This window comes from Juglans microcarpa x Juglans regia, chromosome 5D, assembly GCF_004785595.1.
Source record: "Juglans microcarpa x Juglans regia isolate MS1-56 chromosome 5D, Jm3101_v1.0, whole genome shotgun sequence".
Lineage (NCBI taxonomy): Eukaryota > Viridiplantae > Streptophyta > Magnoliopsida > Fagales > Juglandaceae > Juglans > Juglans microcarpa x Juglans regia.
Window position 1 is genome coordinate 13425325 of NC_054602.1, and position 22699 is coordinate 13448023.

Sequence of the window (22699 nt, forward strand, 5' to 3'; positions counted from 1 at the left end):
TCTACCTTTTAGATCTTTTTTAATGATTTTACTGCAAGCTGCTTTGATGTTTACAAGATCTGGCAACACTATCTTGACCACAAAGATTGCATCCTGTCCCATTGTTCACACAGCTACTGAAAACTCTCATTTTTACCATCATTTTAACATGGAAACTAGTTATATCACTTTGATTTGGGGCTTAGTTTAGAAATTTTATGCATTTTTTCATTGATTAATTAAAGTAAAGGTAGTTTAATTATAAACAAATTTTAATTAAATGTAGTTGTTTGGGTTAGTTATAATATGTCGTTGGTTCTAAAGTGATTTTTTTTTTGTTGGTTGGGCGATAGCCTATTTGGATTGCAATGGAGTGGATGGAATGGAATGACTTCACTTGTGTTGATATTTGAGCGTGAAATGGAGTTGGGATGAAGATGAATTATTTTGAAGTGTTGCGATTAAGTGATGGAGTTGTAGTGAGTTTGTAAAGTATGATGATGATGTTGGTTTAATACACAAATTTGTGTATATTAAATGTACTGGGTATGGATGAAGCTTGTAAAAACAAATGAGTGCTTTGAATGGATTGTATGTTGATCTTATAAAGCTTGAATAGATTGTATGGTTGTGGTTTTGTGGAGTCATGAATTTTAACTTACAATGTTTTGCGGTTGTATAGTGTATGTGTATAAATTGTATGGGCAGTTTCCTCTCTTGGGTTCTCATTAGAAGTTTTTTTGTGAATGTTAGCACAATGTTACATTTTTTTAAAAAAGTCCTATAAGTGTGAATTTGGATTTCCAAGGTTCGGATATATTTATTTTAGCATCTATTAGACTTTGTTATGATCACTTTCTTAGTTTACAATTTGTATTCTTTTTTTATTTTTTTTAATGTTCTGAAATCTCTTAGCATTTGCCACGAATGAAACTCGTGGCAAATACTTTTTTTTTTTTGTTTTTTCTCGATAAGTGATTATTTCCCAATAAATATTTTGTGGAAAATATATATTTCTCAAGAAAATATTTTATCGGAAATACTAAAGAAAACTTTTTCCATGAAGATGTGTCATGTGTAAAAAGTTGTTGCCACAACCTCTTCTCACGAAGAATGATGTTATTTCCCATCATATTATACAAGATGAGACCTTATTTGCCACAAAGAAAAAAGTTTTAACCGCCACAAATGTCATGGGAAAAAAAAAGTTTTTCCCATGAAGTTGTGGTTTGGTGGAAAAAAAACTCTTTCTCTATCTATTAGATGCCACAAGTCTCCCACGAAACAAAGTGGTCGGAAAAAATTTTTTTCCACTAAAGATATACTTTTTCCCACGACTTTCACTCCTAGGAAAAATCAATATTTGTTGAAGTGTTTTGCAGTGAATGTATACAAGTGCATAATATTATGGAAGAACACGAAATTAACGAATAGAGACTCAAAACTCAAGACTAATTAGTGGTTTATAACTATTAGCGGGAATATCGCAGAGATCACCATTTAAATGATCTTGAGGTCTTTTGTTGTTGTTTTTATTTGTGCAGATATTTTACACAAAAAAAGGCTTTTAAATTGATGGAGTTTAACATGATATGCCAGATTCATTTTATAATAAAAAGAACTTTATTATAACATGATATGCCAGATTTAGTTTATAAATTTTTTTTTTTATATTATTTTTTTTTTTTTGTGATTTGAAAAAGTTAAATTATTTTTTATATTTAATTTGTTTGAGAGATTTTGAAAAGTTGTAATGATTAAATGAGATGAGATGAAATAGTTTGTGAAAATAAACTACTAAGGCCTTAATCATTATCCTTTCATAGCGACAAAGTATCAAATGAATTGCATACAAAACGGATGTAAATGAAGCAAAGAAATTAACCCACGGAAAAAGATACGTACGTGTAGGGGAAGAGGGCCGGAGATCGATGGTGGTCCACCTGAAAACCCTAAACATAAAATTGTTAGGGCTATCCTTGAATGCATATATATAAGGTACTTGACGTACCCACGCACATACCCTTTTCCTTTTTGTTTTTTGAATAACGCACATACCCTTTTCATTGAAAGCAATTGCGCCTATAAATATAAATTCTAAAATGTTTTGGAGGAGTGCTTACTTAGCTAGGGACGTTGGTTCTCGGTCAGCAGTTTTGTTCTCTTGTTACATGCTAGCTCTAGCTATATGCATATATACATGAAGATGAAGATATTTATTTGCAATTTGCAATAATTAGGACGGGGATAATGACTTCAACCTCATCTCATATTGATCATGACATCGTACGGCTCATCTATTTTGATGATTGATCTGTACTGTTATATAATAGACATATGATTGTCATTTGTCACTCATCATCATGTCTTGGTTTTCAAGATTCGACAAACAGTCACGTAACTTAGGTTGAATATTAGAGGTTTCAAGTTGGGCATGCAGAAGCGCCCTCAAAATGGTATTGCATTCATGATATGGAATGAAAGATCAAAAAGCAACCGGCCTCTTTTTTTTTTTTTTTTTTGTCCATATTCTCAGGATGCATGTTAGCTTGCCAGCTTAGAGCTAGATGATCTGGGAAAGCCATGCAAACTCTGCAGATAACGTTATTCTTTTCTTAGAGCTTTGGTTAACGAGGTATACATACAAAAAAGGTTTGGTTTGGTGTAAGAATTAAGGTTAATCTTTGGTGTAGATTAGGATATTCTATAAGAAACGTATGATTGAAGCATGCAATTATGAGATGATTATCGAATGTCAAAGCATAATAAGGCTGATTAAATTAAAATCTGTTTTGTGTGGTTAATGATCAAGATGCATGCTTGATTAATGAGGCATGCATGCATTCGTTGTTTACAGATGTTCAATCAACATTAACTTTTCCATTGTTTGATGTGCATAGTTAAATTCATTTCAAAGACATTGCCCTCAGAAGATTTGTAATAGTAATTCTTGTAAAAAACCGTCAAGAACTTTTACATGACATTAATAATGGATCAATAATGTTACTCATCATCTTTTTATTTATTATCATCTTATTATTTCATGATGTGACATTCAATGATTGAAAATATATTTATTATGTTTCATTTATTTACCAATCATTTGATGCCACATCAAAGGAGGCTAAGAAGACGATTAAAATAACAGTGAATAACATTTCTCACAATAATGTTCCATTGAATCCCTTGGTTTAAGATAAAATGAAATATATAATTTAAAATTTTGAATAAAATGATGAGTAATGATATATGCATTATATATATATATATTTATAATTTTGTATAAAATAGAAGACACTCGTTCAAAATTTGAAACTCGAATAAGATGGAAAACATAATATTCAATTTTTTTTTTTTTTTTAATGAAGGAGTATGACGTTGGCCAGAATAGAAATTATTATGATGGCGAGCTAAGAAACAAAAATTAGGGATTTAGATTGAGAAAGATGCAAATAGAGAGAAATTTTGAGATAAACTCACTACAAGAAACAAGGTCTTTTCCGGCGGTTAAATTCGCCGCAAATAACCACCGAAATCGCTGCAAATAATTATTCGCAGCGATTTATGTTGCGCCGGCATTTCGTTGCAAATGTAGAGCCTTTTAAAATAATAGCCAGCGAAACACAGAAATGGTCGCCAAAAATTTTTATTTGCAGCGATTTATTTCGCTGCTAATATTATTAATGACGCCGCAAATAACGTTGGGATTTCGGTCACGTATCGCTGCGAAAAATTATTTGCAGCACATTTGTTTGGCTGTAAATGATCTTTAGCGGCGAGTTTAAGGCGCCGCAAAAAAATCCTAGTTTTAGCGTCCAAGTATATTCGCCGCAGATAAGTATTAACAACTGAGGCATCTTTTTAGCGGCGACAATAAATCGCCGCAAATAATCTTTCGACGCTTTAGCGTCTATATATATTCGCCGCAAATACACAAAACATAAATCTAAATTTTTTCTCGGCGAACATAAAATCGCCGCAAATAATCTTTTGAAACTGGTGTAACATTACACGTACAAAATGCACAATTTTTTTTTTGGGTACCTAATTTCCTGCTCCAACTCATTTATAATATTACCAAATTGTACATTAATCCATAATAGCATATATTAATATATGAAAATTCCTAGAAATCATCCAATACATGATCAGTACATCAGACCCTTTAAGCTGGTTACTATAAACTGGCATATCATGGTGCAATATTAATGGAAGGCAATAAAGTCTTACAAATGGGAGCAGCTAATGTCTCTTACAAGCTTTAAAGTACATATCAAACATCCACAATCTAGGTGATACAAGTATAAACAAATAATGGTGGGTGGAGTTCATCCGCAACTTCGCACATCGATGGTTGATGATTTGTGATGACTTGGTGATTGAGCGGCAAAGATCAATCCAGCTGTCTGGAACACGGTTATCAAGTATTCCATCTACTGCCTTCTACATGAGCTGCACAAAAGAAGGCACGCAAGTCTGAAATGAAGCCTTTAATATGATAACAAATGGTGTATGTGAACAAATAATGGTGCAATTAATAGCACTAATGCCAATTGAAGTACATACACTGCCTTCTACATGTTATAATTTTTTTGGGCATAAAACTCACACGAACAAATAGCAGAAATTATCTAAAACCTTTTTTTAGCTAGCTAGCTACCTAATAGTAATATATATTGTTAATCTAATTAGAAAATGTATTAAAATGGAAGTATATATAGGTATTCAAGATGATTATGATCTGTATTAGATCATGTGGTACATTATATTTGCATAATAGCACATGCATGCTAAGGAAGATGATTTCAGACTTGCATACAATTGTTCATGAAAACTGCATTATTATTATTTTTAATTTTTTTTAGCATCTTCCTCAATCAAGCCTTTCGAAGGATGCATACTACATATATTACTGCCCTTGCATTGCATGACCGGCCTAGGAAAGGTCATGCACTTGCATTGCATCACACTTGCATTGCATTGCATTGCATCAGTCTCACTTTTTAATGTTGCATTATCACCTTTTTTTGTTTATGTAATTGGGGGTGGCTAAGGTATATGTGTGATTAAGTATCTCAAAAAAAGTGATGAAACCACAATAAATGCCATTATTGTTGCAACCATAAACTACATTATTAGGAAAAAGAAATAATAATTTAACAGTTAAGAAAGTTAATAATGCATATATAAAACTAGTTAATTAGTAACCTATTACACCTATATATCAATATTCAAATTGTATATAGATAATATGAGATATCCCAGCTCATTCCCTACATGAAGAGAACCTGTGTTAGTATTATTCTGTCTTAAATATATGCTAAATCCAGTACTAGGCCAGGCATGCATAATGCAGACACACACCTCAGCAAACCCAACATGCAAATTAAACTTTGGGGGACTATAGATATAAATATATATATATATATATATATATATATAGTATATACTACTGTTTTTAGGGTTTAAAGGCCCGGCTATCTATTTATCCATCTATATATCTAGATATAGCTAGAGGCCCTGGCCGTTGTGGGTGGTTTTGGGGATTTCAAGGACTGTGTAAATAATAATCTGTCATAGGGCTGAGGAAAAGGGAATAATCTGTCATAAGACAAGGTAGCCGCCAACCTGTGCGGATAAACTCGTGCCCAATCCTGAAGGGTACGGGTCTAAAAGATCAAAAATTAAAATAACAAAAAATTGGACCACCATTAGATATTGCATGACTTGTACAAGATCTGCCGCTTAATAATGTTCATTCTTTTTTCTTTTTCTGATCTCCAGGGCTATATATATATTATTTCTATCATCATGATGTGAACCACGACATGGTTATCACTAAATGTTGAGCAAATTGCCTAACTCATTTGGGCTGCTAAATATGCCATTAATTATTAAGTCTATTTCATTTCCTGTCCTGTTCTGGCTCTTACTCCCCATGCTTCCATGCTTACCTAAGTGGGTAGAGTGTTTAATTACACAGAATTTGAGAGAGAGAGAGAGAGAGAGAGAGGGTCCCCAAAGCTTCCCTGTACAGACAGAAAGCCCACATAGCTAGGTCTATACTGAGAAATAGACCTAAACTTGGGGATGGTATTCTTGTCAGTTTTACACCTCAGGAAATAGGGTCTTTATCGGCGCTTAAATTCGCCGCAAATAACCCCATAAACTGAGTCATGAGAAATCCTATTCTCCAATTAGTAGCAACCTTTTCTTCATCACAGACTCATCAATAATGACCCTCTAATTAAAGAGTTAGAAGTTCGGAAACATGAGTTCGAAGTCTCGGGATAAAGATGACACCCATTAATTTATGCCAATTAATTGTTGGTTACTTGCTTTATTTAATGTCAAACAGGACCACATTATATATTAATATGGTCCAAAACAACTCAAAAGGCAAATGAAAGAATCCCCTCCATTGAAGTACACATGAACTTCATGATCAGCCAACCTTACCCTTGCTTAGCCTAAACTTAGTTATATACTGCTATTCATTTCTTTACTTTAAACTTAGTTAACCCCTAGTAAACTTGTAGCAACATAAAAAATTTGTTTTGCATACCAGTTAATTAACAAGCTTATATACATTGGGTTGTAAAATCATACTAGGGGGTTCTTGAATGTGAAGCCTGCTGCTACGTCCACTTAAAAGATCAGCACTGATGTCAATACGTGTCTGCCACATCATTGACTCCTACATCAATTAAGTATGTTGATAAACATATGCCTAATTTATAACTAAAATATTGGATCTTACAAATATTGAATGTATTTTTAGATATGCACTAACTTATAAACAACAAAACTGATGATCAATCAACCGAACTGGCTTACCTTTCAAGAGTGGATCTAGCCAACTTCGTATGCGCTCATGCCATGCCTTACCCTTCAGCTGGAGCAAACTTATACTTCAAATTCCTCATCACACCACCACCTTCCCTTGACAACTCCCGGTTTTGATATGTTGCATTAGCTTTGCGCGCTCCTCAGGTACATTATATGAAAATTGAAAACCCTCCACGTGCAGTAACATGGGATTCACCTATATTGACAAAAAGAGCTTCAAGCGATTTATTGTTGTTTCAGTCCTACCCCAGATTATGTGCTTCACTTTATATTGACAAAACAAAGATCCAACAAATTAGTTATTCCATCCATTAACCAATTTATAATTTAAAACATTAATCCAAGCTACACATTTTAATTCTAAATCAATGTAAAAAGCCCTTCCTCCATTCATTCAAGTTAGCTACCTGGGCCCAAAAATACTATACAATACATATTCTTTATTGTATTGTACCCACAAAACCTTACCATATTATATATTACATTATCATAATTCAAGACCTTCCATTGAATTACATCACATGTATACATCACATAAGCTAACTAACAGTTACATATAACATCACAAGATTAATATTACATAAGCTAACATGTTCCAATATAAGTTATAATCTGTCTAAACTAGTATGCTTCATTATCTCATACAGCATCACTCCAAATTAAGCCACATTCCTGAATTATTTGTGTATGTAAAGTAGGCCTATCTATACTTGAGCAGAAGCACAAGCTTATGTACTCGTATGTAATGTATAAAATTTACATTAAATTCATATCATTTGTATAGAACTGCATAATAGATGTAAATCGCATAGGGGAATGAAGACATCACCTGCTTGTTCAGCCTTCCGTGAATTTGGGCAAGATGATTTTGTCTGGTCAAGCATTAGACAAAATGTGCTACCACGTACCATCAGAACATAACATGCACTAGGAACCATGATTACAAAATCCCAGGACACGTCTTAGGCTCTAGCGTAAGACGACCCCACCCATGAGAGAGAGAGAGTACATCCAATATGGTATGAATTAGCCTGTACAACAAGCAACCAAATGTTGTTAAGCATGCCAGTACTACACCCAATCGATATGTATAGTGAAAGCATTAAAGCGTAGATACTTACATGTTTGACTCATGTAAGTATGAGGCCTAACATCATCTCATAATTTTTGGTACATATTATCATACCTATTCCTTTGGATATAACTTGAGCCAATACATATGCTTTCCCAACCCAGCTTGCTCCCACAAAACATATACATATAACCTCCCATTGGCCATCCTATGCCAATCACTATCAATATTAGGAAGATTAGCTTTAATAAAACACCAGTCATGAGATGGAGAAAGAAACATTCTTTACTTAATTGGCACAACTTATATTGCATTCTTTTTCTTTTGCTCCATTTTCAACACAAACTTTTTATAAACAGGTTGATCAGTACCATCACCTCTCTTTTTCTTCACTAGCTTGCACTATATAATATGATCTCTATGGTCAATTAAAATATCACTATTCTAAGACCCCATTTCCAATTAGAATCAAGCTGAAAGAAACAGCTTTTTGGGGGAAGGATAGGTAGGTTTTAGTTTAGATGGTTTTAATATAATGAAATGGTTTTCATTTTTATGTGAACAAATAAAACAAAAGAAACTATATCTCAAAAACAAAAGACTGCATAACATTGCTACATTAGTCCTAAAATAATTGCAAGAGTATTTTCGTACATGCATATATGATCATGCGGCGCCAGTACTTCTCCAACCCCTCCAAAACTAATTTCTTCTATAATAAGGTTAGACAAGTACTCTTAGCTCATTACAACACATTAACATTTTCCATACCATAATACCGATCAAATTCCCCATTCTTTTAACATAAAATTATTGTAATTGTAAGTCATCAACAAGAAGTATCACACTAGAGGAAAAGATTAGAGTACGCAAATCTCAAGCTACAGATTGACTGCATAATGCCATTCTCAACAGTAACAGCATCAAGATATCAATAACGAACAATATACATATATACATATAACCCAAAATACCTAGAAATTAGTCTACAGACAAAAAGCCCAATTTTTTATACTGCAACAAGCACAGATGAAGGGGGACAGAAAGGTAGGAGTAGTGAAATACAAAGAAAAATGGTGGAAGAGGATAGATCAAGACAAAAGGAAAAATAAATAAATAAATAAATAAAAACCTTCTAACTACTATAGGAAAGAGGAGGAGAAAGGAAAAGGAAATGGGCCTTTCCTTGAGGGAGAGAGTGAGGTTGGTGGTAGGTTGAATTGAGTTGGGAGAAATTAGAGAGAAGGGAGAATGGAAAAGACAAAACATGAACTGGTTTCTAGAAGATTTAACCATATGACATAAGTTTTCTTCAACATGTTCAGAAGCTTTAAAATAAACGTCTACTTTTGACCTTTTACCATATGTTAAATAAAGCTTGACTACCTCTACAAAAATCTAGTGTTAAAGCATTAAAATCTGTCTTCAATGTAAATCTAGTACTAGAACACAAACACAAACAATGCACCAGTGAAGGGTTGATGAATAAACCAAACAGAACTCAAAATCCATAAGCTACAGATCAACAAAAAAAAATTATCACTCAGAAACCAGAATGCATAAGCTAGAGATCAACAAATCCATTAAGACTGCAACTATGTTCGACACACTCTTAATCAGTACCCACCAAAATGCATAATTTTTGCAATAAGCAGCTCATGCGAGGATGAAGGGGGAGAGCAATTTCTTAAAGGGAACCACTTACAAGTGTCGATGGATGATCTCGACCGCCGATATTGGCCTTCCCAAAACAATCACTCGGAAACGGACCGCGGGGAGGCACTGACTCCGCTGCTGCTTCAAGTCTGGAATGAGGGGCCTGGGAAAGGGTTTTTGCTCCAGAATCGCCGGGTGCAAACAATTACAGAGAACAAGTTGGTACGCCAAAATGGGGACGAAGGAAATCGGGATTTGGGGGAAATAGGGATTTGGGGGGAAATCAGAAAATCGATGGAGGTAATGGCGCTGTTTTCATTAAAATCAGATTCGCAGCGAACTTATGCGTCGGCAGAACATTTTGGGATTTTGCGGCGGTTTAATTCGCCGTAAGTCTCGTTAAAATCGCTGCAAAAGTAAAAAGTTTTTTACGGCGAAAATTTTCGCCGCAAATAAGCATAAAATCGCCGCAAAAAAGGACAATAATACGCACGGGTTGGTAGCCGCGTCGACCAAACCTATCGCCGTAAATAATGACTTATTGCGGCGACATTTATTGCAGCAGACCAAAAATCGCCGCAATAGAGCCATTTTCTTGTAGTGACTCGGAGATTATGATTTACTGATAAAAGTCCAAAAGTCCCTTTCAGTTTCTGATGCTCACAAGCCGAGCTTAAATAGTAAAAGAAGTCTCAGCGACTGCAGAAGTAAGGAATAAAATACGTAACTCTCCAAAATCTGGCCCTACATCGGAAATAAAAATCCTCTCTCAAAACAGAAAGCAAAATATCACCATAAAAAGAAAATAATAACTTATATTGACTATTCAGAGGGAAAATGGCTAATTTCGATGTTAAAACAAGGACAACCAAGCGCAACATGGTGACCAGAATGTACACGCTGAAAAGTGATTTCTGAATTGAGATAATATGTGCGATTCCGATATCCGTAGTTAAAGTTATGGCCAAAATACTGACATGTGCACAATATTACCTCAATTTTTCAGGATCTTCACATTTTTCTGCTATATTTGCGTCGATTTGCCTTCTCGAAGTAGTCCAATTCCATCAACGTCGAATTTGTATGATCAGCATCTTCAGATCTATATCCCTTTGCATCAGAGTACGACTGTATCGAATAATTGTAAAATAGATTATAAGATAGTTACACCGATATGATTATTCATCAAATGATTTTAGTTGGATCTTAGCTTTGTTTTGATCCTGAAGTGTACTTAATTTATTAAATTTGTCGGGAAAAAAAGAAAAAAGAAAAAAAAAGAGCGGGCAAGGGCATATGATGGAGGCCCATTATAGGTAAACTTAAAAACCCTATTAAACGTTGTCCATCTTTGTTCCCAACATATCAGTGGCTCAATTCTTCCGTCCCAAATCATAATTGAAACTAAAAAAAGTTAAATAGAAGAAGGTTCTTGTACGATTTACCAGCTCACTTTTCCAAATTGCAACTTTCACACACTAACAAACTCGAAATGAAAATTGATGCTTTGCCGCTTCCCAAGCCAAAAACTCAACATGGGTTTTCCTTTTTTCAAGTAGAAAATGATAAGGTTGCGACTCTCTTATTATTATTTATTTATTTTTTATTTATTTAATTTTTATTTTACTTAATAATTGAAGAATTGATTATTAGTAAAATTATATATATTTTTTAATTTTTTTTAATGATTAAGGATGTTAAAAAAATACTTAAAAAAATATTAAAAAAATAAATACATTGTAAGTAGTAGATGGGTAGTAAAAAGATAGTAACCCTATCACTATCATTTTTCAGTAGATAATGTATGCATGTTTTCCTTCTTTATTTACAAAAGTTATTGCATGCATTAACGCTTGTACAGTTTCATGTTTTGTTTAAAACTATTATTTTCCTCATTCATGTATCGGTTCAAGAGCTGCTGGTCGAAGGTCTAGTCCTAATTAAGTTCGTGGCATCGGGTCATTCACGAATAGTAGTAGTTTTTTGGTGTTTGGCTCCTCGTCCGTTTTGGTAGGTCGTAGTCGTCATAGAAGGCATTCTCAGCTGAAACTGAGATCTAGGTGACTTTCGATACTCTGTGTATTTGATTGAGCATACGATGCCTAGCTTGACCTTGGTCCATGTTTTTTTTAATGAGTCTCTTGTATGTTTTGATGCACTTAGCTTTGAGTTTGAAGAATATGAAGAATGGTATCATGTAGAGAGACATCACTAGAGTGGCCAAAATGTAGGGGAGAAAAAGTATACAGGAATAGTACACAGATGTTTAACAAAGAAAAAAGAGAGACGAAAATGAAGAAAGAAAGTGGCCAGTTTTGTATGTGTAATTTTAACAAACAATTGAGCTTCTTCTATGGCTATCAATATTTTGTTTCTTGATCTTCTATAGCTATTGTTTCTTTTCTCTTCATCTACATCACCATTTCCACTCATTGCAATTGGTGACTTTATCTTTGGCTATTTCCCCATTAGTCGTTAACAAGTCTAATGTTAAAGTTTAAAGCCGATTGTTTTAGAGTGATGAAAATTTTGTTAAGAATATAATACAAATAAATAAATCTAAACGCTGTCCATATTTGTTCCTACATATCAGTAGCCCATTTCTAATAGCCCAAATCATAACTAACGCTAGGAAAAATAGAAATTATTCTGACGGCTAACTAAGCAACGAAAACTAGGTATTGAGATTGAGAAAGATGCAAACAGAGAGAAATTTTGAGATAAACTTGGAGATTATGATTTATTGATAAAAGCCCAAAAGTCCCTTTCTGAAACCCACAAGCCGGGCTTAAATAGTTAAAGAAGTCTAGGCGACCACACAATTAAGAAATATATTAAGTATTTAGTCAAAACCTTGCCCTGCATTGGAAATAAAAATCATCTCTCAAAATCGAAAGCAAAATATCACCATAAAAAGAAAAAAATAACTTAAGTTGACGATTCAGTGGAGAAAATGGCTGATTTCGAGGTCAAGATATGGACCACCAAGCGTAGCATGGTCACCACGACGTGTTCACCAAAAGAGCTTTCCGAATTGGGTTTATATGCATGATTTCGATACCTATAAGCAAAGTTAAGATTAAAATACTGACGTGTGCGCAATATCGCATCAATTTCTAGGATCTTCACATTTTTTTGTCATATTTGCGTCGATTTGCCTTCTCGAGTTAGTCCGTGCCATCAATGTCGAATCTGTCAACTCAGCATATTTAGATCTATATCCCTCGACATCATAGTATTACTCTATTGAATGATTGTAAAATAAGTTATAAGATAGTCAAATATGATTATTCTTCAAATGATTTTAGTTGGATCTTAGTTTTCATCCTAAAGCGTACTTCATTTATTAAATTTGTGGGAAAAAAAGAGTGGGCTGAAGGGCATATGAAGGCCCATTATAGGTAAACCTCAAAAACAACCCAAAGTTTTAAAAAAAAAAAAAAAAAATCCAACGTTGTCCATATTTGTTCTCTACATATTAGTGGTCCAATTCTTTCAGCCAAAATCATAATTGAAACGAAAAAGTTAAATAAAAAGAGGTTCTCTTACGGACTAAAATCCATTAAATCCAGCCCATTGGCGTAGGCCCAATTACCTCACAAAATTCTTAATCTTTTTGTTTTTTTTCTCTCTCCCCCTTTTCTTCCCACAGTTACCTCTGCCCAGCACCCCCGCTGCCCTCCGGACTAGGCTGCCGCCGGTGAGTACTTAGCCCCCTCTGTCTCTTTTTCTCTCGCCACCTCTGTGTTTCCCGTCGCCGATTGCAACACCACCCATGCCGGTAAGTCCTCCACCCGTATCTCTCGTGCGCTCATTCTCTCTCTCTCTGCACCGCCGCGTGGCAGCGCTCCCTCTCCACAAGCCGCTGCTGCTCCTCGCATGTTAGGTTTTGGTTTCTCTCCCTCCTTCCGTCTCTCGCTTTATCTCACTTGGTCTCACTTTCTCTCTCCCTCCGTGAGTAGGCCTCCCCTCCCCACGCAGTCTCATTCATCCGCCGTCGCCGCCTTGCATCGCCGGCATCTCTCTCTCTCTCTCTCTCTCTCTCTCTCTCTCTCTCCGAATTCTCTTGCTCCCTCTTTCTCTCCGTTTTCTCTGTTTAGTTTCTCTCACCCCGTAAAATCCCCTCTCGGTTTCTCTCATCTCTCTTTCCATCTCTCTCATTTCGTTCTCTTTCTGTTTTAGGATAAACCGTTTGACTAGTGGAGGCCACCAGAGCTAGCAGCACCGCCTCAGACCACCACGAATCATCTCTAGGCGGCGTCGCGTCGCGTCGCTCTTGAATTCGACTGACTACTGCTCTGAGACTGGGTAAGATACTTGAGCTTTAACCTCGTAACCACATCTTAATTTTGATTGGTACCAACTCGAAATTTGGGTTATCTCTGTTTGTATATTGGAATTTGTAGATTTGGTGATTTCATGTTGGTTGATATTGGGGGACTCTGTTTGTAATGTCATGGATAGAGGAGGGGAAGGATGTAAAATTGTGGGTTGGTGTTTTGATGCGTCGGAAATATGTTTGTAAATGGTAATGTGTGTTGTGGTGAAATTTAAGCTAATCCAAGGAAGTTGGGTTAATCTATTGATTAGCGTGGATATTGTACTTGGTCAATGCTTTTTCTGTTTTGATGCACTTAGCTTTGAGTTAGAAGAATACGAAGAAGGGTATGTAGAGACTACACTAGAGTGGCCAAATCGTAGGGTGAGAAAAAGTATGCAAGTACATGGATGTGTAACAAATAAAAAAACAAGAGAAATGAAAAGCAAGAAAGAAAGTGGTCAGTTTTGTATGTGGAATTTTAACAAACAATTAAGCTGCTTCTATGGCTGTTGGTATTTTGTTTCTTATTCTTCTATGGCTGTTGTTTCTCTTCTCTTCATCTACATCACTCTTTCAGCTCATTGCAGTTGGTGACTTTTTTGGCTATTTGCCCCATTGTCCGTTAACGGGTCTAATGTTAACATTTATAGTCGGCTGTTTGAGTGATGAAAATTTTGTTAAGAATATAATACAAATTAAAAATTTAACTCTTCCTATTAGCTTAATCTTTAAGGACAAGTTGTGATTTCACATGGTATCAGAGCAGAAGTCCTGATTTCAAACCTTGACTTTACGCTCTACCCCATTTAATTAAATATTTCATGTATTGGGTTCTCTCATTGAGGGTGAGTGCTAATAATATAATACAAATAAATAAATCTACCTATTTCCATTGGTTTAAGCTTTTGGAACAAGTGGCGATTTCACAAATTTTGCCTTCCAATTAACTAGTTTACACTTGACTTTCATCTCTATAAAGACTATCTTCTTTCTTCCATTTTCTTTTTATTTTATTGCTTACCATTATCCTAAAAAATAATTCTCGATGGTTTTGGATGTCTGGTGGTGCTTCATTTAGAATTCTATATTGAGATATAACTTTGGACTTCAATGATTGCCTTGGTTATTTGGGGAAAGTGACAACTATTGCTTATCTTTTCTTTTAAGAAGGCTGATTGTGTTGATTTATAAACGGCTTTTGATTTCCATTTATTGTTTTTTTCTTGTGATTAAAACTCAAGTCTTTGTGATGTATCAGACCATATTGTCGATTGAGTTGATTCCCTTTATCATTGCTTGCTTAAGGCTTCGTTTGGTAACTAAACTCATTTCAACTCATCATTATAACTTTTTCAAATCCCAACACAAAATATAATAAACAATTCAATTTTTTCAAATCCAAAAATAGTAATAATATTAAAAAATAATATTCTAACAATATTTTATCATCTCAACTTAACTCAACTCAACTCAACTCAATTCAACATCCAAACGCAGCCTAAGTGATTCCTTTTACATGTTTTTGTTGTCTCACTGTGGTATTTTAAAAGTTCCATTGTTTTTTTAACAGGTTGGAACTACCTATAAATCAGAAGTTCGGGAAAGGATTTATTTTCTAAGCATGTTTCGTTTGTGGGTTGAAGTTGCTTGATTTTGGAGAAGAGCAGGAACATGATGATTGCCTGTGGTGTAAATTCATTTTGCTGCCGGTTCTCCTCATTAGGAATAAGTCAGGTGAATAGTTGGGTTCCAAAGTTATTTTATTTTGTCTTGCCTATTTGTTATCCATGCTTAATCATCTGGATTTCTTTCGTGGCCTCATTAGGTTGAGAAAGCTGAGGTGGAGCTGTTGCTGAGGTCCAGACTCTCAAAGTGCACGATTTCCTTCCTTCAAAATGCAACAAGGTCTACTATCTTCACTGCAAAGGCAAGCAAGAACAATTAAGTTCATCTTTTTAATTTTCCCTAAGATTTGGGTTTGTTTGAATTAGTGTTCATTTATTTATTTGTTTGCATTCCAAATTTCCCCTTTAACCTGCAGGCACTGAATGTTCCCCATGTGAAATGCTTACTCAATCATGGTGGAGAACTGCTAGCTAATTCCAAAGCTGTTGGGAAGTATGCCACTTATCTTTTTCCATTTTCAGGAACCTTCTGTCAATATCTAATATAGCAGTTCCCCAAAATTTTTCAGCCATTTTCTTTGTTGTGTGGATGGATGTTTGGTTGTGCTTTACCACTTAATGAAATGTCAGTCTAGTTCTTTGGTGGATAGTCGTGACAACTATTGTTATTTTCCAGATTTTCACAATTACTCCGGATTTCTTCCTTGGAATACAGGAAAACAATAAAGCATGGAAAGAGAGAGCACCACTTGTGGAAGAAAAGAGATTGGGCTGGGTCTGGGCAGAAGGCACTTGGTCTTGTTAGAACTGTATGTTAATTGATCATTTCCTGGTGTTTCATTGCTGTTTTTTCTCTTTCATTTTTTTTTTTTTTTTTTTTGTAAACCTTAGGAACACATACTATTAGGTTTTAAAGTACTATTCTGAAGAATCTTCAAGTATTTGAAGTAGAAATAAAGGTGCTAGGTTCTGTCTGTAATTTCTTTAATTTTTCATATTTTCATTTTGATATTGAAGCTTTATGGACTTCCTAAAGAGAAAGAAGCTGTTTATGGAGCATTAGATAAATGGATTGCGTGGGAGACAGAATTCCCACTGGTTGCAGCAGCTAAGGCTTTACGAATCTTGAGGAAGAGGAATCAATGGAAGCTTGTAATTCAAGTATCATACCTGTGCACTTTGTTCTTTCTACCTTATTGTCTGTTATCCATGATTGCATGCTGCAACCTTTATGAACTCTGTTCCACATTACAATTGTAGATGAATGATATTCCATTAGTTGAATGTGCCAGCCACTGAAATTGATTTTATGATATATATATATATATATATATATATATATATATATATAGTGTAAGATTTACTAAGTTGTACATTTTAGACTGGCTCAATGTGAGACCTCAATGAGCCTGACTCCTGGAGTCATCTTAGTTTGTGTACAACCATAAATAGCAGACCTCATTGATAGCAAAAATTAGGCTTGCTTGATGTCCTAACATGGCAGGATGGCCTGATCTTCTTGTCTCTCTCTCTCTCTCTCTCTTCTGCTTAGTCTTTGGTAAATTAAGTCTTATTAGGTTCTTTATTTGAAATCTCTGTTTAGTTTTGTTTTTATAATATTTTTTATGGTATAACAATTTTAGAATAAACTTCTATTCTTATTTGGGTTTCTATGTTTGGCTAGAAAAGGTGAACTGTATCTTGTTGCTATAATTCAAGAGGTAGGCCTTACTCTATAATAGTTAAATTTAAGGTAATTATCTGCATGTTACTTGTAAAAAAAAAAAAAAGATAATTATCTGCCGGTGTTTCAATGAAAACTTGAAACCTCTCCCTTTCTCTCTCTTAGATGAACATAACGTGAAATTCTAAGCTGAGTGGAGCTGTCTTATGTCAACTTATCGTAATATATTCTCGTATCTTCTTTATCTTTTCGTTTCTGTAACGCTCCAATGAAAGACACAAACCATATGGCCTATACTCGATAAGGACTAATCAATGATATAATTGGAGTCTCATTGGAACCTTATAAAGAGCAAGAACTTCTCCTTCCCAAGCAATGTGGGATCTCATACACCACCCACCTTGTAACGCCCCAATGGAAGGCTCAAACCACATGGCCTATACTCCAAAATGACTAGTCAATGATAAAATTGGAAATCCATTGGAACCAAAGTAAGAACTTCTCCTTCCCAAGCAATGTGGGATCCCATACACCACCTACCCTTATCCATATCATACAGGGTATCACAATCTACCCCCTTAAATTCCCAACGTCCTCGTCGGGCCTGTCCATTGTAGGTGGCATGGCTCAAGTCCCACATTTGCAGTTGGGATAGGCTCTGATACCATTTGTAATACCCCAATATGGAAGGCCCAAACCACATGACCTATACTCCAAAAGGACTAGTCAATGATACAATTGGAGTCCCATTGGAACCTTGTAAAGAGCAAAAACTTCTCCTTCCCAAGTAATGTGAGATCTAATACACCACCTACCCTTATCCATATCATATGGGGTATCACAATCTACCCCCCTTAAATTCTCGACGTCCTCATCGGTCCTGTCTATTATAGGTGGCACGGCTCAATTCCCACATTTCTGGTTAGGATAGGCTCTAATACCATTTTTAACACCCCAATGAAATACCCAAACCACATTACCTATATTCCAAAAAGACTAGTTAATGATACAATTGGAGCCCCATTGAAATCTTATAAAGAGCAAGAACTTCTCCTTCCCAAGCAATGTGAGATCCCAGATCCCATACACCCAAAGTTTTAAATTTCGTACCGTACCGGCCGGTACGGCCGAAATTTTTCGTTTCGGCCGTCCGGCCGGTACAGGTACTATATCTGTTCCGTACCGGCCAAAATACCGGCCGTACCGGCCGGTACCGGTCATACCGGCCTCAATTTCGGCCTGTACCGGCCTATATTTCGGCCGGTACCGGCCTCAATTTCGGCCTGTACCGGCCTATATTTCGGCCGGTACCGGCCGATATTTCGGCCTGTGTGTTTTTTTTTTTTTTTTTTTCGTTTTTTCGTTTTTTCAAACTACAAACTTATTTTTTAACCCTCAATTCAGACTATACTATTTATAATTTATATATATATGTATTTGTATATAATTTATTTATATATAGACTATTATTTTAGAATATAATTTATATATATATAATTTATTTATAGATCGACTATCCCGAAACGTTATCCCGAAACGCTATCCCGAAACGGTACCGGTACCGAAATATTTCGTTCCAGTACCTTGACCGGTACGCTATCCGGTACGGTATTCAAAACATTGCATACACCACCTACCCTTATCCATATCATATGGGGTATCACAATTCCCCTTTATATTTTTGTTCTGTGAGAACACATTAGGTCAAATAACATATTCTTTAAAGGAAAATTGGGTTCTTTGGAAGGGGTGTGCTTAATCCCACTTGATGGCCAAGAAATATATCTCATTCTATAACTTGTAATTAGGTGTTAGGTGTTCGCAGTTGTATACTTCGCTATGCCTATTTACTAGTTTCAATAAAGTTTAATATTACTTATATATATATATATATATTTAAATCTCATTCTATAGGTATGGAAACTTAAGGCACCCAGTGCTTGGGTTAAGTGTTCTGCCCTTTCTTTTGGGGACTTCATCTTGGGCTCTAAAATTTATAGTTTTTGTAACAACTCAAGAAAAGCTCAAGCAATATCTAAAAATTGAAATTATAGTTCAAAATGACCAGCTAATGTTACAATTGGCACCTCATGAAGTCATTAAAAATTGCAAGAACTTTTCTCTTTTAGTCAATGTGGGATCCTATTTCCCATGCATATATACTCAATCTAGGATATTACAAATTTTGCTAGTAGTGATGGTGGTAATGGGAATATACCTAAATTAAATGCCTTAATTTTGTACCGGATCTAATGCACTGACTGAAACCTGAAGCTTCAAGCTGAAGTGGTTTGTTTTGATATAGCATGAGTTACACAGTTCACTGGTTGTTGAATGGGCTGATGGTGAATGGTATGAGTTTTGCATTAATTTGCCATGCAGCTTCTAACTGCAAAATCAAGCTGTCAATCTCAAACATGGTCGAAGACTAGAGGAAAATTATAAAGAAAAGAAAACGGAACATTGTGGCCGTTGTCTGCTGTCAGAAGTACAATGTCTTTCAGATGAGATAATAATTAAGGGCTACCTGACATTCATCCATTATATGGGTGATGCTCTTTGTTTTTAGCTAAATGCAGGACTTACAAATGGTTTTTGTACCAAATGGTATGTCTGCCCCTGAAAATGAAGAGTGGAGGGTTAGGTTGCAGGTTCAATCCTGTTCAGGTGAATGCGTTTACTTGCCTATTAGTAAAAAGCAGCTGGACTCAGACTCAAAATATTGTATTATAAATATAACAAGTTATTAATAAAATATTTATAACAAGTTTGTATGTTCCTGAATAACCGACCCTACATTGCTAAAACATAAGGAAAACAATACAATTTTGGTTAGATCTGTGATTTATAATTTTATACGCACCTGCATAAGAAGACAAATCGATTGACTATTTATATGCTCTTATCGCTAATTTTCTGTACAATCATCACAGTAGAATAAGCTATATTTGTTATGTGATATTTTCCAGCTTATATTCTAATTAATGTTCCTTGGTAATGTTTCAGCTGGCCAAGTGGATGTTAAGCAAAGGTCAAGGAGCAACAATGGGAACATATGACACCCTTCTACTGGCATTTGATATGGATCAGAGAGTAGATGAGGCTGAATCATTGTGGAACATGATTTTGCATGTACATACACGTTCGATCTCAAAGCAATTGTTTTCTAGGATGATCTCTTTGTATGATCATCACAGCTTGCAAGATAAGATAATAGAGGTATAAGTATTACCATCTTATTACTTTGCTTACATTCTATGCAAGAAACTGCTTCTTCTGTTTCCTTGCTGTTTTTATACTTGATGTTTTTGAAAAGTATTGAAGATACTTAAGAAGGTCATGACGCTACTAAACTATCCATTTTCTTTATGAAACATTCAGATTTTTGCAGACATGGAGGAGTTGAGTGTAAAACCAGATCAAGATACTGTCAGAAGAGTGGCACATGCCTTTGAGAAACTCGGTCAAGAAGATAAGAAGAAATTGGTTCTCAAAAGATACAAATCTAAATGGAAGTATATCCACTTCAAAGGGGAAAGGGTCAGAGTGAGAACGGATGTGTGGGATGAAGATGAGGCATGAGTCTATTGAAGCGGAACCTTTCGGGATTAAGGCCCACATCATTGGCTTTCCGTGTTAAACCTTGCTAATTAGAGGAGCACCATTCAAGATTTTATGGATCTTGCAGCTAGACCGGTAATATCCGCTTGAACTTTCCTTTAGGGTCCAAAGTGACGACTTATGGGTGGACTTTTGTCTGCATCCAAATCTGGAGTGACCTGTTGATGGAAATATGTACAGATAAATGGCAAGATCCCCTGTAATTACAAACAAAGGATAGTTTTGCTGTTGTAACAATATAGAAGGATTTCATATTTATCTGTTTCCATAGGATTAATGTCTTGTAACCTTAATCAATTTGAAGTAGAGAAGATCCAATTTTATTGGATTTTTTGGGGAATCAAATACCTTTCTCTGCATGCAGTGGAAGTAATAAAATTGAATTAGCGACAATGCAGGAACGGTTATGAGGAGATGGAGATGGAGATGTGGTAGTGAACAAGGAAGAGGAATTGCAGATGGCAGTTAGATCTCTCTAGGGGTGAAAAAAAATACCGGTGAACCAGTAAACCGGTGGGTTTGGTCCGGTACCGGTTTTATTTTTCTCAAAACAGATCAAAATCTGTTCGGTTCCAGTTATCTTTTTTCTAATATCGGACTGGTTCATATCTATATATATATATTTAATTTTTTATATTGTATAAAATAATTTTTATATGATTTTTTATATTATATCATAATTGACAATCATCCACTCATTGCATTATATATATATATATATATTAATTATGTGTTCACATAAAATACTAGAGGCAGGCTAGGTAATAATGTTGATGTGTAAGCTGGTGCAAAATTCAAAAACAAAATATAATTAACATGACAGAATGAAATTATATGATCATAAAAAACAACATCCATCCTCGGTAGTGGCTGTGAAGGATTTTGTCAATTGATAGAATATGTAGTCTTCACAAAAATGGTTTATTATGCGAAGGAGGTTGTATAAATTGTAAAAGCTTTTTTTTTTTTTCTATTTTTTTTTAATTTCAAACTCTTGAATGATGTTTTTATAAGGTTATGAATGATGTACAACAAGTAAACTTAAGTCGTGTTTGAATAAAATTAGATCATACTTCACTCCTAAAGTCTAATCATGTATGTACGAATTCAATTTGTTTATACACTTATAAATCCCAACAGTTTTCAAGAGATTTCCTAAATATCGTTGAGTCATAGAAAACATGCTTTAGTACTACTGGTGCTGATTTTTCAAGTCAATGGACATCTTCATGTCGACTGCCTTCTTAATTAATCAGTACATGACCTCTCAAATTTAATGATATGACCATCAACATACGATATGACTTTTCTTTCATTTTGGATTAGATCGATAATCTCAATCCACATTATTGGTGAAGGTCCTCTCGATCGTGGAGTTTTTTTCTTCAATCATCTAACAAGCAGATATCACATTTATAAATCAAGTATGAACACTACCATATCCGTACGAGCTGACTAACAAATACAATCTATTAATAATCCACCTTGGTGACCTCTCGAGGAGCTTGGACCACAAAAGACGGTAATACTCGGATCTCATCTTCCAGCTCAGCCTTACCGTCGATGATCCATGCAGCCACGAAGTCAATCCCCTCACATGCCATCACAAATTGGTCAATAAAGGAATGATAAATTGGAGAATAGACTGAAGATGAGCGTTGAGAAAGCTCATCGAGGAAAGGAAACTTCTAAGTTGTCGGCTGTTTCACAAATAAATTCAATCGTTGTGAGCAGACATCTCTCCTGAAATTGAAGGCACGATTTTCATGCTTAAAGAATTCATATTACGTTCAAGTATTTTACAGTGCAGCATTGGAATGTTCATTCATCCATGAAAGGAAACAAGTCAATGATGATCACGTTGTGCATCCATCCAAAGTGATGATCACTAA

At 35.2% G+C, this 22699-nt stretch overlaps 1 protein-coding gene across 8 annotated transcripts; it reads left to right on the plus strand.

Moving 5' to 3' along the window:
- The first annotated feature begins 13126 nt into the window (after positions 1 to 13126).
- Positions 13127 to 21147, plus strand: LOC121265527 (pentatricopeptide repeat-containing protein At4g18975, chloroplastic). 8 transcript variants are annotated; one of them, XM_041169190.1, is made up of 9 exons: positions 13127 to 13256; positions 13739 to 13864; positions 15521 to 15611; positions 15703 to 15804; positions 15919 to 15995; positions 16218 to 16311; positions 16520 to 16654; positions 20193 to 20405; positions 20568 to 21147. In XM_041169190.1, the coding sequence occupies exons 3-9, from the start codon at positions 15549 to 15551 to the stop codon at positions 20766 to 20768; spliced, it is 885 nt and encodes a 294-aa protein (XP_041025124.1). In that variant the 5' UTR covers positions 13127 to 13256; positions 13739 to 13864; positions 15521 to 15548; the 3' UTR covers positions 20769 to 21147. The 8 variants fall into 8 exon arrangements, with proteins under 8 accessions (XP_041025124.1, XP_041025121.1, XP_041025119.1 ...); XM_041169187.1 differs by having other exon boundaries at positions 13128 to 13256; positions 15448 to 15611; positions 16520 to 16663; XM_041169185.1 differs by having other exon boundaries at positions 13128 to 13256; positions 15470 to 15611; positions 16520 to 16663.
- The last annotated feature ends 1552 nt before the right edge of the window (positions 21148 to 22699 follow it).

Bases quoted from the DNA above. Each gene is read 5' to 3' on its own strand.
- LOC121265527 (XM_041169187.1), top strand. From the start codon at position 15,549: ATGATGATTGCCTGTGGTGTAAATTCATTTTGCTGCCGGTTCTCCTCA. The intron at 15,612-15,702 runs GTGAATAGTTGG...TGGCCTCATTAG, and splicing joins CCTCATTAGGAATAAGTCAG to GTTGAGAAAGCTGAGGTGGA. The intron at 20,406-20,567 runs GTATAAGTATTA...TGAAACATTCAG, and splicing joins TGCAAGATAAGATAATAGAG to ATTTTTGCAGACATGGAGGA.